The sequence below is a fragment of the Populus trichocarpa genome, chromosome 9, assembly GCF_000002775.5.
Source record: "Populus trichocarpa isolate Nisqually-1 chromosome 9, P.trichocarpa_v4.1, whole genome shotgun sequence".
NCBI classification, from domain to species: domain Eukaryota; kingdom Viridiplantae; phylum Streptophyta; class Magnoliopsida; order Malpighiales; family Salicaceae; genus Populus; species Populus trichocarpa.
This window is the reverse complement of record NC_037293.2, coordinates 8,381,993-8,396,899: the sequence shown is the minus strand read 5'-3', so window position 1 is coordinate 8,396,899 and position 14,907 is coordinate 8,381,993. Positions and strand designations below refer to the sequence as shown.

At 37.4% G+C, this 14,907-nt stretch overlaps 3 protein-coding genes and 1 pseudogene across 5 annotated transcripts; 2 read left to right on the top strand and 2 right to left on the bottom strand.

Annotated features, from left to right (window-relative positions):
- Nucleotides 1–178: 178 nt before the first annotated feature.
- LOC7478722 (pentatricopeptide repeat-containing protein At5g02860) lies at nt 179–3,772 on the top strand. Its single transcript, XM_024609128.2, has 2 exons — nt 179–3,133; nt 3,554–3,772. The coding sequence occupies exon 1, from the start codon at nt 447–449 to the stop codon at nt 2,934–2,936; it is 2,490 nt and encodes an 829-aa protein (XP_024464896.1). The 5' UTR covers nt 179–446; the 3' UTR covers nt 2,937–3,133; nt 3,554–3,772.
- Nucleotides 3,773–5,250: 1,478 nt separating this feature from the next.
- On the top strand, nt 5,251–6,310 carry LOC18102090 ((S)-8-oxocitronellyl enol synthase ISY1-like; annotated as a pseudogene).
- Nucleotides 6,311–6,321: 11 nt separating this feature from the next.
- On the bottom strand, nt 6,322–9,160 carry LOC7478724 (uncharacterized). Of its 3 annotated transcripts, none has more exons than XM_024608319.2 (6): nt 8,880–9,160; nt 8,734–8,755; nt 8,490–8,595; nt 7,863–7,970; nt 7,617–7,758; nt 6,322–6,592 (listed from the first exon to the last, which is right to left on the bottom strand). In XM_024608319.2, exons 1-5 carry the CDS (start codon nt 8,938–8,940, stop codon nt 7,657–7,659), a joined length of 399 nt encoding a protein of 132 aa, XP_024464087.1. In that variant the 5' UTR covers nt 8,941–9,160; the 3' UTR covers nt 6,322–6,592; nt 7,617–7,656. The 3 variants fall into 3 exon arrangements, with proteins under 3 accessions (XP_024464087.1, XP_024464086.1, XP_052311577.1); XM_024608318.2 differs by lacking the exon at nt 6,322–6,592 and adding an exon at nt 7,112–7,451 and having other exon boundaries at nt 8,880–9,159; XM_052455617.1 differs by lacking the exon at nt 6,322–6,592 and having other exon boundaries at nt 7,112–7,758; nt 8,880–9,156.
- A 2,214-nt stretch (nt 9,161–11,374) lies between these two features.
- Nucleotides 11,375–14,814, bottom strand: LOC7469617 (probable protein phosphatase 2C 63). Its single transcript, XM_002313858.4, has 4 exons — nt 14,303–14,814; nt 13,232–13,605; nt 12,285–12,521; nt 11,375–11,883 (listed from the first exon to the last, which is right to left on the bottom strand). The coding sequence occupies exons 1-4, from the start codon at nt 14,571–14,573 to the stop codon at nt 11,614–11,616; spliced, it is 1,152 nt and encodes a 383-aa protein (XP_002313894.2). The 5' UTR covers nt 14,574–14,814; the 3' UTR covers nt 11,375–11,613.
- Between the last annotated feature and the right edge of the window lie 93 nt (nt 14,815–14,907).

Here is a 14,907-nt window from a genome sequence, read left to right as displayed (position 1 = left end):
ATTTTTATTTATATAAATTTATTTATTTATTTATTTTACATGAAAAAATTCATCAAATCAATCTTAAACAAACTCATATTTTTTTAATCCGCAACAATTCCTCTTTCAACTCCTTAGAAAAATTTCAATCATAATGTTTAGTTCTAGTTTGTCAATTTCTTCTCTCCTCCGAAGCAGAGAGTCACCTTTTGCTGACATGGCAAGCTCTATCTGTTCGCCAGAGATTCTTGTCTGCTACCATGGCAATCTCCACTACTCACTCACCACGTAGGATTGAAACCCTCCTCCCCTCTCAAACATCCCCTCTCTAAGAATCTCAACTTGAAACACCACACAGAAAAATCTCTCCTTTCTTAAGTCAAAACACCACACAAACTCAACTAAAGAAACCAACTTATAATCCTTAAACCCGCCCAAAGCCCTCCTAAAACCTCTCACTCTAAAAAATGACAGAGAAACTAGCTCTCCCTCTTCTCCTCACAAACCCACCTCCAACAAAACTCTTACTGCCTCTCCAATCTCACCTCCATCAACAACAGCTAAAACTAACAACACCCACTTCACCACCACCACAACATGGCACCCCACCTATGCAGGACTTCCTTTTCAAGCAAAGCCCCAATCTTTCCAAACCCATCAACCCGCAAACCCAACCTGATCTATTTCCTATCCCAAGAAACCGAACCCGAATTGGCAAGGCCTGTGACCCTAACCGTGGCAAACCCTGGACCCACCGTCGTCTCTCCCTTCAAGGTCAGCGAGTTCTAGATTCTTTAAATGACCCTTCTTTCGAAACCAGTGAATTAGATAAAATCTTGAGTCTTTTATTTGATTACTATAAAGAAGAGTTGAGTGTATGTAGTGGTGGTAAGGAGAGGTTAAGTAATGATGTTTTGGGTATTATTAAGGGTTTAGGGTTTTATAAAAAAAGTGACCTGGCTATGAGTGTGTTTGAGTGGTTTAAGAATAGGAATGGTTATGAATCTGTCTTGAGTAATTCAGCTGTGGCTGTGATTATTAATATGCTTGGTAAAGAAGGAAAAGTTTCGGTGGCAGCATCTTTGTTGAATAATTTGCATAAAGATGGGTTTGAACCTGATGTTTATGCGTATACATCTTTAATAACTGCTTGTGTTAGTAATGGGAGGTATAGGGAAGCTGTGATGGTTTTTAAGAAGATGGAGGAAGAAGGGTGCAAACCAACTTTGATTACTTATAATGTGATTCTGAATGTGTATGGAAAAATGGGTATGCCTTGGAACAAGATTACAGGTCTGTTTGAGGGAATGAAGAATGCTGGGATTTTGCCGGATGAGTATACATATAATACGCTGATAACCTGTTGTAGACGAGGATCTTTGTATGAAGAAGCTGCTGCGGTTTTTGAGGATATGAAATCGATGGGGTTTGTGCCTGATAAGGTCACTTATAATACTTTATTGGATGTTTATGGGAAGTCTAGGCGGATTAAGGAGGCGATCGAGGTATTAAGAGAAATGGAGGTCAATGGATGTTCACCAAGCATTGTGACATATAATTCGTTGATATCTGCTTATGCAAGGGATGGTCTGTTGGAAGAAGCAATGGAGCTTAAAAACCAGATGGTTGAAAGAGGGATTAAACTGGATGTTTTTACTTACACTGCAATGTTGTCAGGATTTGTGAGGACTGGTAAGGATGAGTCTGCAATGAGGGTTTTTGAGGAAATGAGAACTGCAGGTTGCAAACCTAATATTTGTACTTTCAATGCCTTGATTAAGATGCATGGTAACAGGGGAAAGTTTGCAGAAATGATGAAGGTTTTTGAGGAGATCAAAATTTGCTGCTGTGTACCTGATATTGTTACTTGGAATACCCTTCTAGCAGTGTTTGGGCAAAATGGGATGGACTCAGAAGTGTCTGGAGTTTTCAAGGAGATGAAGAGGGTTGGCTTTGTACCGGAGAGGGATACCTACAACACCCTAATCAGTGCGTACAGTCGGTGTGGTTCATTTGACCAAGCCATGGCTATGTACAAGAGAATGCTGGATACTGGGATCACACCTGATCTTTCCACCTATAATGCTGTTTTGGCAGCATTAGCTCGAGGAGGGCTATGGGAACAGTCAGAGAAAATACTTGCTGAAATGCAAGATGGTATGTGCAAGCCCAATGAACTGACACACTGTTCTTTGCTTCATGCTTATGCCAATGGCAAGGAGATTGGACGGATGCTTGCTCTTGCGGAGGAGATATGCTCTGGTGTAATTGAACCTCATGCTGTGCTCTTGAAGACCCTTGTTTTAGTTAATAGTAAATGTGACCTCCTATTAGAAGCTGAGCGTGCATTCCTGGAGTTGAAGAGAAAAGGCTTTTCACCTGACTTGAGTACTCTGAATGCCATGATTGCTATTTACGGCAGGAGGCAGATGGTAACCAAAACAAATGAGATCTTGAACTTCATGAAAGAGAGTGGGTTCACTCCTAGCTTGGCAACTTACAATAGTTTGATGTATATGCACAGCCAATCAGAGAACTTTGAGAGGTCAGAAGAAGTTTTAAAAGAAATCCTTGCAAAGGGAATAAAACCAGATATAATTTCATACAACACCGTAATTTTTGCGTATTGCCGAAATGGGCGGATGAAAGAGGCTTCACATATATTCTCAGAAATGAGAGAATCTGGGCTTATTCCAGATGTAATCACATATAATACTTTTGTTGCAAGTTATGCAGCTGATTCAATGTTTGAGGAGGCTATTGATGTTGTTTGCTACATGATCAAGCATGGATGTAAACCGAACCAGAATACATACAACTCAGTCATTGATGGATACTGTAAACTTAATCGCCGGGATGATGCAATCAAGTTCATAAGCAGCCTTCATGAGCTTGATCCACACATTTCCAGGGAGGACGAGTGCAGGTTATTAGAACGTTTAACCAAATGGTCATAGGCAATCCCTTTCTTATCCGTCTCATGTTTTGATTAGGCATGAAGATGTGGTTGATATGGATGATCCAGCAAAAGCTTCCTAATGTTTCCTAGAGGCTGAAGAGATGCAAGCACTCAGGAACACATCTATTTGGAGGGCAGTGCTTGGATCCAGACAAGACATGAAAAGAAGGGGAAAGGGGAGTTATTGACTTCAAGGTATGAGTACCTCTATCAAATGTGAATCATTTTGTACCATTAGCATTTGGTGGTTATGAGAATCAAAATTTTGAAAATTTTCTCTGCAACGTGTCATCATTGTGATTAATAATTTGATTCTCTTAATGTAAAAGATGGCATTTTTATTATATTTACTTGAGAAGAAAATTGTTTCTCTGTAACTATGGAATTGGGATGGATATCCTCATTTTGTTCTTATGGGCCATATAGATTAAAAGTATTGTTTTGTTAGTTGAACTTAGTTTTGAATCTCTTGCCAAAGCATTTCCTGGCCTCACCCTATCTTAACCTTTTCCTGAGTATGAAGGAGTTATTTATTTTGACAAAATTTTACTGTCATTGGAAAGGTGGCCTTTAATTTTCATTGCTAAGATGTGATTTTTCATGTATTGTTGTTAGGTTCTTGAGCTTCGAACTATGTGGTAAAGAAAGAAGGATGAATGAATGGTTTGTCCAGGAGAGTTGCTAATTGGCCATTTCTTAGCTGATGATACGTGATCTTACATAAAGTTCTGGCTTCTGGCGATATATACTGAAAGTTGCTAAAGGTGTGTACAATGTATATATTGTAGGTGTAACAAAAAGTAAAAAGCTATATATAAATGCCGAGTTAATGAATAGCTATGCCCTAAAGATCACGATAATGTGGCTTTTGAACTCCATTTGTTAGTTTTGTGAAGCTCAGTTATACTCGAAACCAGAAACATGAAAGCCAACAGTGTGTTTCAGCGGTCCACTGGACTGTTCTATCATCAAGAATGATTATGAAAAACAGAAACGTTGTTAATGAGGAGAAACTTATATAGGAGTAATTGTCTATCATCATCCTTGTATTCCCGGTTGAACTTCTTGTGTGTTTGGCTCGTTTTGTTGTGGTAGTTTTTACGATTAAGGTTTGAAAAAGTAGCTTCAAGCATGACCAAGGTTTTAAAAGAGAGTTTATAGTGAAATTTATGCAAAACTATGATATATATCGAGTAATTAAACATTTTTAAAATTGTGATCAGGACAAATCATATTTTCAATCACATCTCAGTACATTAGCAAACAATCCTGCATGCATTTGTCACCATCCTGTAATTTATTTGATGTATTATCAATGACAAGTCCTTAAAATTCATCCTTACTAGGAACAACATCGTAGGTTTCATGTCTACTTCAAACAACTTGCTTAATGGCTGGCTTAAAATATTGCCAAAACCATATTTCATTTCTTACTGTGATTTTCTCTGCTAAAGCAAAGGATTTTGAACTTCAAACTTCCAAGCTGGCCTGGGTCCTAATCTAGAGGTATTATATTTTGCCTTGGTTATCCACTAGAGAAAAGTAATTAGCTCATAGAAACAGAGTCTCTGTCTTCCTTGGTGACATGATTTAGCATTAGACCTCAGAGTTAACAGGATTGCACGCTAAAAATTCCAAGTTAAAACCGGTCATTACAATAGTCGGATGACAGCTCCCTGGGTCTGATACTAACTTGTCATTCAGAGTTGGATAGAAATAGCATAAAATACATTATTTTTAATCAAGTAATGAATTTCACTCATTTTGCTAAAAAGTTTTAACACAAATGCTAATCCATCCACAATTCCGCTGCCTGCACATATGAATGGCGTCCTTCGCAACTCAAATTAGCTCCTATCTTCTTCAGAGATGCAATAATCTGATGTGGCTGTCGATTTCATCAAGTATGAGTCCAGACAAGCCATGATAGTATTAGTTCCAACTTCATGGTTTAGTTATTATAAGAACCCTCTTTAAGTAGGGATCACGTTAGGCTGACAATGATGATTTATGCTCCAAACACCAGAAACAGTTGTCAGAACTCCCTCTTTTCTATGGTTTAACTTTCAATGTGACAATGAACTAATAAAGCGTACAAGGTAAACAAAATGCCTAATTACCAAAACCCCAATAACAAGGATAGAAGCACCATGATATAAACAAGGTGTTTCAATAAATAAACTGAATTTTTAGGTCCATTTACACATTTCCACGACGTAATTACTCATCTTCAACTCTGTAATCTCCCTCTTCTTGCAAGCACTTCTCTCCATCCTTCTCTCTGATTTGCAAAATCAGAAAACACAATCACAATGAGGTGGTGGTGGGCAGGAGCCATAGGTGCTGCAAAGGCATTTTTTTTTATAAAAAAACTCAATTTATTCCTCTTCATATTCCATTTCCTGTTATGTAATTATAGGCGAGCTAATAATTTTTATTTGATCAAATAAAACGGAAAAAACCTTAAGAGGATGGTGATGCACCACCAAAGTACCAAAGCGTGGCCCTCATAATAGGTGCCACAGGCATTGTAAGCAGCAGCTTGGCCGGGATCCTCCCTCTTGCAGACACCCCGGGTGGTCCCTGGAAAGTTTACAGAGTTGCACGCCGTCCACGGCCAATCTGGCAATCCGATCACCAAATTAAATACCTCCAAATCCGATGTGATGTCTTGAACGATGCATAAACCCATTGAAAAGCTCTCAAAACTCACAGATGTAACCCACATCTTTTACGTTTCCTGGGCTAGCAAGTCTACAGAAGCTGAAAACTGCATTTTTAACAGCACCATTTTACATAACGTGCTTAAAGCTGTAATCCCAAACACTCCAAACTTGCAGCACATTTGCTTGCAAACAGGACGCAAGCATTATTTGGGTTCTTTTGAGTCTTGTTTAAGGTTCAGCTCTCATGACCCTCCATTACATGAGGATCTTCCAAGGCTAAATTCATTGAGTTTTTATCAGAGGATGTTTTGTTTAATAAGGTTCAGAGGAAGGGGGGTTTGAAATGGTCTGTTCATAGGCCTGGAGCTATATTTGGGTTTTCGCCGGCTTGTTTGTTGAATATGGCGAGGACTCTGAGTGCTTACGCCACGATAAGCAAGTATGAGGGGCTTCCATTGATGTTTCCAGTAACACTAGTTCATTTACGAGATCTAGTTTCCTGAAACAGATCCCAGTTGGTGGTTATTTTTAGCTGCTGTCGCAACTTTAATCCTTGTTGTTGTTGTATTAATTGACATACTGATGAGCGAGCAGTGTGTTACTTGGCACTTTAGCCATCAAAATACAGGCAAAGCAAGAGCAACATGAGACAAGGGAGATGCAGTTCAATGGGACATGATTAACAAAACAAAAGGGATTTAGAGCCTTTGCCAAGCATTTTCAGAAATCCTCAAAGGATGTTCATCCCAACATTTTGTAAGCCTTCCAGGTTACACCAGTTTTTGAGAACGTGATGAGAAGACGACATTTTCATAATGTTTTGCAAGCTTGTAACCAGTTATTTTTCTATTGTGGGGGTGCCGGAAACAACGACCAAGTAGATTCTTCTCGGTCAGCAGTTTTGTACCCCGATACCAGGCTAGAGTCTAGACCTGGCCCATTCCATTCCCAACAAACCCCATCGTTTACTTCGCACGCCACAGGAAGGCTGAAATGTTGAAATAGCTCTTTGGGTTACATAATTGGAGAACATAACATTGAACTACCGAGACAACAGATCACTAACACAATTCAAATCAACTGGCATTAGCATGCATTTGGGACAATTTCAAATGTGGCGTTTACACATCTGCTGAACATGTAACATTGAACTGTTCATGGATAACATCAGTGATTCAAATCGTCTCTGATTAGTGATGCTTTTGAGACAATTTTCAAAGTGGGGCTAGACATTATTTGCTTAACATGTAAAAATGATCCGTTCATTAATAGCATTGATGATTCACTGTGCATTGCATTTTTCATGAACATCTAATCTAATGAAAATGAAAGAAAAAGAAACTCAACATGACTAAAGATGTGAAGATCTATTATATGCAATGGAACAACAACTACAGAGTATAAAACAACATTGGTGGGGCATAAACATCGTGCAAGTTCAATGGTTGTCCTTTTTAGGATTGCACCTGATAGCATGCATGCAACATTTAAGATATTTTAAGCATCATTTCAAGTCAAGGTGCAAATATTACCAAAAGATCAAACCGTGGAAACAAGTTAGATTCTTGAGTTTACAATGACAACACAAGAATGACAAAAATTTAATGTAATCCATGAATGCCAACGGGGAATGGCACTTTCTATAAATCAAGATCAAAATGAAATGAAATGTGGTGCCAGAGTCTCCTAAATCTAAATTATACTAAAGCCTGTTTGATCTTGACTGAAATGTTCATAATCGTTTGCAGCACCAGAGCCAGAGTTCCGAGTATGGCCATCGTTGCATCAGTAAAGGATCAAAGCTAATATTGCATCGCTTGTTGAGAAGTAGACCTGATTATGGAATTCTGAAAGATTTTGAGGTACAGTAAGTTGCAAAGCTCAACCGAATTAGTGATGTATTATTTCATCTCCTGGAAGTGGTTGTAGAATTTCATTGCTGGTAGTTGCTTCCAAAGTCAGAAGCCTACGAAATTAATAAAAACTTTTGCTACGATTCTCTTGGACCATACCTCTTCTTTTTTAAAGTCAGATCCCTTCCATCTCCACATGTTATAGTTTGATGAGTAAGAGAGCCAGTTGCTCATCAGACACTTTAACATCAATGAACGCTCCTAATGCTGCTGCAAGTCTTGCAGCTAATTGATGCTTACACTGAAATGGATTCAAGAAATGAAAGAGTTAATCATAAAACATTATAGAAAAGTGGTTTCAACAAACTGAAATGATAAATAAGGAAAAAAAAAAAGAGCTCTTACACAAAGTTGTTCTCCTCTGTTGACAATGTCATAAAAAAATGAATAACAGGCACAATAGTGTTCAGGAAAACAGAAATACTCCTCCTTCCTCCTTGATTCTCCCACCACCTACCAACACCAGCAAACAAGAAATTATTTTACCAAATGAGTTCTTAAATGATCAAATCTTAATCTTTACTTCTATCTTTTTAAATGAAACATATTTAACAATTTGTTCACAGTGCTAACTACCAAGTTTCTTCACCATAATCCAATTTCACCTCAAACCCATTTGCCAAATCAGTTCTTAAATGATTGATCCTAAAATTTTACAGCTATTCTCAAATAGGGAGAACCTTAACTGCACTCTTTTAATCCTCAAACCTTTCTTTAGTAAGCTAATCCAAACTAAATTGCTCAAACATTCCTCTTTATAAATTTACACCAAAACAGTCAAACTCATCAGATATTCCATTTAAACTGAAGTTCCTAGCTTATCGCCCCGCCATTTTATCACAAAACAATTCAACCTAAACCAATTTTATTTGCATTTTAAAACCCGAATTAGGCCCTAGATCCAAACTCGAACAACCATGTGCAAAAATTTGAAGTCTAAAGTACAATGCATAGCAAAGAATAGAATTGAACCTGAAAGATGGAACGACCGCTGGGCTGACCAGAGATCTTTTTGACACCTCTCTGATCCACTATCTTTGTTGCCCTCTCAAGATTCTTACCAAACAAGAAATGCAAGCTACATTTAACCCAAACAACACACACAAAGAAAAGGCCCAAAATCAATCAACCCATTTACACCCTTTTACAAATCAATACTAACTTGATCAAAAGCAAGCTAGGAAATTGGAAAGTGACTATTTTATATGCTTCTCACATTGAAAGCTGCTCCTCAGTCACTGCCACCATTTACATTAGCCACGGAAGGAAAAAAAAAGACACTAAGCGTCATTTAATAGAAGGTGGGTTTAAAAGACTTTAATAACTAAATATTAAAAAGCATGAGATATAGAAAGAGAGGACCTGATTGGGTTGATTCAATGGTTTTCCAAACTGTATCTGCAACCAAACTACTAGCACTCATTCCTTCTTCCTTAATTTTGCACTACAACCTGCCTGAATGTTCGAGGGTCTCCACTGATTCCCATTTGTCTTGAGTGTCCTGTTTCTGAAATTTCAAGTCTTGTTCTAAGAACAAGAAAAGAAATTTCAAGTTTATGAGCTCAACCTCAACGGGTTCAATTTCTCTGTGATAGTGAGTTTTTTTAGGCTTTGTTTTGGTCACCAATCCCATGCTCGTTTCGAAAGTCTTCACTCTTGAGCCCGGTAACAAATGGGCTTTCTGAGCTCACCTGGTCTAATTTCTCCTTGCATTTTCTAATTAATTTTATATATTTAAAAGTGGGTTTTTTAAAAATTGTTTTAAATTTAGAAATATATTAAAATAATAATTTTTAAATATATTTTTAATATTATTATATCATCATTGATATTCTTTTTCTCTCTTTTTCTCATCCTTCTATTTATCTGCATAATTTTCTATTTTACTTTACAATATAAAAATATACAAAAATAATTTAAAATTATTTTTTTTTAAAATACGATTGAACAGTAATACCTCACAAAACACACATTTCACATTTTACTATGTATATCTTTTAAATTAAATTTATTTTTGTTATAAAAAGGAGGTTTGAATCAAAATTGAAGATACTAATTGAGGCCTAGGGCGAACCCACGTTATGCCTTAGGAGGTCTAATTGACTCATTTATATTAATTTAATACCTTTATCATTATGGCTTCTCCTAATTTTGCGCCTTTGCTCATCCGACCAGGTTACATATATTTCAATAACTCGATACTGTAATCATGGCTCATGCTTTGAAGCTGTCAGGTTCTTGGGATTTTTTTTTGCATACGATGATTGATATTGTTTTTTAAATATTTTTCTTAAAAAAATTATTAAAACAATATTTCTTTTGTAATTAAATAATGCCTTCTTTTTTTCCCGACACAGTGATATAAAAGATGTTATCCTTGAATTTTCCTGTTCAAAGACCGAAAACTATACGAGAGAGTTGCTACTAAGAACTAGTAGAGATTATTACATAACAAGGAAAGCATTCACATGACACATGACAAAGTAGTTTTGCCGATGTTGTTTTTCTGCAGCCTGGAGGAGCAGATAGCACCGCAATGGACATCCCATCCTTAAACAGCTCCATCTTCAATTCTCCTAAAGCCACCTGTAATCCAACAGCATTCACCAGAGATTGTACATGAGACAACAAGTCCATCAATTTTCCTTTTGAACTTGAGCTGTTGGCCTCTTAGCTCCAACAGAATTTCTTGACTGTCCCTTACTGTTTGCTTTGGCATAACAGTTTGAAAGAATAACTTGTGCACTGGATTCTTCTAACTTGACGAGCTTGTCTGTGTATTTCTGCCTTCTCCAACAATTATACCTACGGGTTTTTGAGCATACAACAACGAGCGTCTTGCCTTTCCTGATTACTTCTATTATTGTTTCTGTCTCCTCATTTCTACGATTTAATGCTTGATTCAACTTTTCCATGTCTTGTAAAATTGGACTGTTGGATTGTAGAGTTTTTTCTATTTGCCTCAGTCTCGTCTTGAACGCGGCTTTGTTTATCTCATTCAAGACTGCTTCTAGCAGCTCACCAAACACTGCTCCAACATCAGCTCCACCAAGCAATTCAGCCGCCATCACTGTTTCTCTACAGTACAAGGAGTTTTTTTAATTTTTTTTTTTTTCAAGAACCTCAAATCCTCCCAATCTTGAGTTTTTTAAGGATGCAAAGTTGGGCAAAGCAAAAATAACGATGGATGCATCATGGTCTCGCAAGGGTTAAAGCTTTCCTATATCCTTCTATTCTTTTTTTTTTAAAAAAAAAAAAACTTTTTATGTTATTTTATCTTAATATCATCCATGTATATTACATTTTTGTCATCATCATATCCTCTCATTAATCATCAATGGGGACCTAAAGCCTGAAGCTAAGGCCAATCCGATCTTTTTGATTGTTGCAAGGAGCCATGCTTGAGTGAGTCCTCACAATCCCCTTTCTTACGCATAGCCAACTACATGGATGCAGGGGTGGCTCGTGTCTGCGTTTGCGTATTGCTATACAATCACGGGTGTGCTTGTTTTTGTTACTTCAATTCAACTCAAATTCGGCAATTTTTAACATAGAAGTAGTTTTTTCTTCCTATTATGGAGGACTTCGAAGTTCTTTCCTCGTGTGAAAGTTGTGCATCATTTAGGTTTGAGCTACGAAGGTAGAAGCAACTGACAAATATATGCTGTGCGCAGGGCAGGGAGGCTCATGTGATGACTTCTTAACTCACCTCACGTGCTGCTAATGTGCAATGGTTCAAGAATGGCCAGTGCTTGAAGTCAGAGGCTTTTAATAAGGCAAGTGCAGTGCAATTTATACCGTAAAAATGCCCTTGGACCATTGGCTACCGGAACTGTCAGATTTTACAAGCCCAAAAATAATCAATGATGACCTGTAATTTCTAAAATTTGGATTACAAAAGAGGCACAAAATTGGTGCTACAATTTCTGAAAAATTAACCAGTCATTGATAGAATGAAACAAGTATAGTTATATATTTACTTGGAAAAGGCTAACACCAGAACCCGCTATAACTTCATCTACATAAATGTATTCTCCTTTAATATACCTTGAAATCAAGAAGTCAGTGTTTACCCCTTCAAAGGGTTTTTCCTTGTTCAAGAAATTGTTTGAAGCAAGTCCACCTCTGCTTGATCTGCATTAAGGGAGAAAATGTCGACTGGAGCACTGGTGCAGCCAACAACATTATTCTTTAGTCCACCATTGGAGGAACCTTTTTGGTGATGAAGATAAATTACAATCACAGTGATATCATCATGAAAATGCCGCCGCGTTCCCTTTTTTATTTTCTTTATGTCATCGTATCTCATCTCTCTTTTCTTTGCAGCCTCCTGAATAGCAGCTCTCACCAATCTCTTAGCAATCCCCTGCAGGTGTCAAAACAGCCCAGAGAATTGTCAAGCAAGCAACAAAATTTGGACAGGCACAAATAACTCCAGACAATTGAACATCTATGACATCTAGTTTGTTTGCCAAAACATTTGCTTAAAGGTTCAGATGTCAGGAATATCCTATTTCCAAAACAATGTCCATGTTCAGCAGAAATACGGTGCGTTTAGATGCTACGAGTAGATGAAACTGAATTCTGCATTCTCATGGGTTCGATGAAGCTTGTTTTATGAAAAAGAAATTCAATTTTCATTCCCAAGGATCCCATCAAAACCTAACTTGCCTAACCTCAGAGTATAAATTAGGTCCGGGATTTAAATATCAATAAGAGTTGCAAGAAAAAGTAAATGAAACATCTAAGTCAAAGACAGGAACTTACAGCTCTTGGGTTTTTGAAAACAATCTCTACAGCTGCTTCATCGGTCAATTGTTCCCAAAGACCATCTGAAGCAAAGATCAGGAACAAGTCTTCTGGCCTCAACTTTCTATTGAGAATGGAAGGTTCTGGATTCATTACTGGCCGTTTCAAAGGAATAGGGTTCCCAAACTGCTGAAAAATTGGGTCCCTGTTAATCTCTGGTTTCTTCAGATACACATCACCAATGGATCTAGATACCTGAAAAGGGAAAAAGGAAACAGGGAAGGTTTATTCCACCTTCTACGACATGCCTAAGATAGTAAATCAGCTCCAAAACTTCAGGGAGTCAAGTAACAAATGAACACAATGGTTCAGTTCATCAACCAGAACATCACACTATGATGTTTCTAGTCTCCGGATAAGTTAAATAGAAGGAAAAAAAAAGGATCAAGACTTCCGGTAATTACATAAGCATTCTTGTTAGGCCTCAGGGGTTTTCATTTACCTCTCATGCATCAGAAGACATACTGCTTCACTTGATTGCATGAAATGGTAGACCAGGAGGCAGAGCATAAGATTCCCGGAAGGGTATGAATGTAACCCCTAGGCCAACTTTAACTATAGTGTTTCCATCATAGACAGATGCCTATCATAAAGCAAAAGATAAAGATAAGAGAACCGAACATAAAATTGGATGCCTTCAGAATTGATCCATCTTCAGACCAATTACTTTATGTCAAACACACTACAAAATAGTGTTTTTAAGACAGAGGTTATCCAAGTAACTCAAAATAAACCTGGCAAGACATTGAAAGACAATCAAGAGGATGAAGAAACATATTTGGCACCTAAATGAATGAATGTATAATGCCACAAACAAACAATACCCAATCAGCCGAATTCTCATAACTAACAAGCAAAAACAGGAACAAGAAGACCAGCTGCTCAGCAACAAGAAGCCATTTTACCTGTATAATGCCCTTAATCCTCCAAACTCCACGAGTATAGACTACAATATGTGAATCATCAGGATGAAGCGCCTGAACCTCCTTTCTCACCTCCTCAACAGCAACATTGTGATCAGTTGATAACCTTTCTGCCACTACCTTTTTTTTCTTATCCTCATCAACTCCTCGGCCAAGAACTACCCTGGAGTCCCCAAGGTTCGCAACATATAACACATCATTTGAAATAGCTCCAACCAAACAACATGATCCAGCAGAAGCAATTTGTGGCTTCCATGGTAATGATCGCTTCACTAAATGACAAAACTCCTCTTCAGTTGCATTAAATGCCTTCCTTATCACGTCAGCTGATAACCCCCCATGCTCTGTAGCAAATTCTGCAATCAAAACTAACATCTTAGATAGAGAATGACACAATTACGAAGAAGTCTGTTGCATAGAGGCCAGTTTAGTCCACGTCTTAGGCAGCCAAATTTTTTATTTTTATCACATATTATCTAGTTTCTTTTCCAATCGGCCCACAAATAAAAACACAATAAAAACACAAACAAACAAAGCTCCAATTCAATAAAGCTAGAAACTTTCAAGGTTTTCTACAACTTGTCACCCTAACACTAACATAACTAAACCCACAAAAGCAAACTCCAGCCTCTCACATCGAGATTCATTCTATTGAAATGGAAAAGATATTAATACATACTATTGCACTAGCACGAACAAGGGAAAGGTGACCAAAGAAAAGATAGTAAAAAATGAAGAATTAGATAACGTATGATTAATAATAATAATAATAATAATAATAATAAAACTCTCTTTCCTTTCTATAATTTGTGATATGGGGTTTGGGAATTCAAACTCAAACACACAAAGACTGGACCTTGAGTCCTTAACCACAGGACCAATAGATTAAGACATCAAAACCACAAATAAATTCAGGGTTTAAGATAATCACCGTGATCATGATCATTACAATCAAGAAAACAACTAATTAAGACAAAAAACAAAACAAACAAAAGAAAAAAAAATAAACAAGAGGGGAGAGAGAGAGAGAGAGAGAGAGGAGAGAATTCTCACTATGCATGTAAGGAAACAAATGTTTATTGACAAATCGGGAAGCTTCAGGACCGCCATGACCATCATAAACACCAACATAAGTAGCGGAGGAGGACGTAAGAACCTGACTTTGATCTTCTAAATTAGAATTAGCTTGAACAACCGCAATTGAATAATCACCAGACGCATGTTGTTTTAAATCAGCATGCCACATCAATCCATCACCGCCACCACCACCTGCTACCCGACCAAAACACCTCTCTAATGGTCTGTACCACGATCTCAACATCATCTGCTTTAACAACTTCGAATGCTCCCGTTCTCGTTGTTCTTTGTTTCTTTGGTTCTAGAATTTTGTGGTGGTGTCTTTTTTGCTTTTCCCTTATTGGGTTTCTCTGTTTCTGTGGAAATAAATATATGGCCCCTTTTTTTTTCATTCAAAGAGAAAAGAGATACCGCGTGAAGACGAAGTGTGAATGACAGGAAGCTTTTCGGTTTTTGCTTTCAGTGTACACTCCACGTTAACGCTCTTTCTCTATCTGTTACACTATTATATAAGCAACTTCCAGTTCTTTTCGAGTGTGTGTATATATATATATATATATTTACTTTTTTTAACTTTCTTG

What these genes read in the sequence shown, in the direction of transcription:
- LOC7478722 (XM_024609128.2), top strand. Translation starts at nt 447, where the DNA reads ATGACAGAGAAACTAGCTCTCCCTCTTCTCCTCACAAACCCACCTCCA.
- LOC7478724 (XM_024608319.2), bottom strand. Translation starts at nt 8,940, where the DNA reads ATGAGTGCTAGTAGTTTGGTTGCAGATACAGTTTGGAAAACCATTGAA. An exon ending in ACTGAGGAGCAGCTTTCAAT is followed by an intron (nt 8,596 to 8,733) that starts GTGAGAAGCATA and finishes GGTTAAATGTAG; the next exon opens with CTTGCATTTCTTGTTTGGTA. An exon ending in GCGGTCGTTCCATCTTTCAG is followed by an intron (nt 7,971 to 8,489) that starts GTTCAATTCTAT and finishes TGGTGTTGGTAG; the next exon opens with GTGGTGGGAGAATCAAGGAG.
- LOC7469617 (XM_002313858.4), bottom strand. Translation starts at nt 14,573, where the DNA reads ATGATGTTGAGATCGTGGTACAGACCATTAGAGAGGTGTTTTGGTCGG. An exon ending in TTTGTTTCCTTACATGCATA is followed by an intron (nt 13,606 to 14,302) that starts GTGAGAATTCTC and finishes TTTTGATTGCAG; the next exon opens with AATTTGCTACAGAGCATGGG. An exon ending in TTTTCAAAAACCCAAGAGCT is followed by an intron (nt 11,884 to 12,284) that starts GTAAGTTCCTGT and finishes TGACACCTGCAG; the next exon opens with GGGATTGCTAAGAGATTGGT.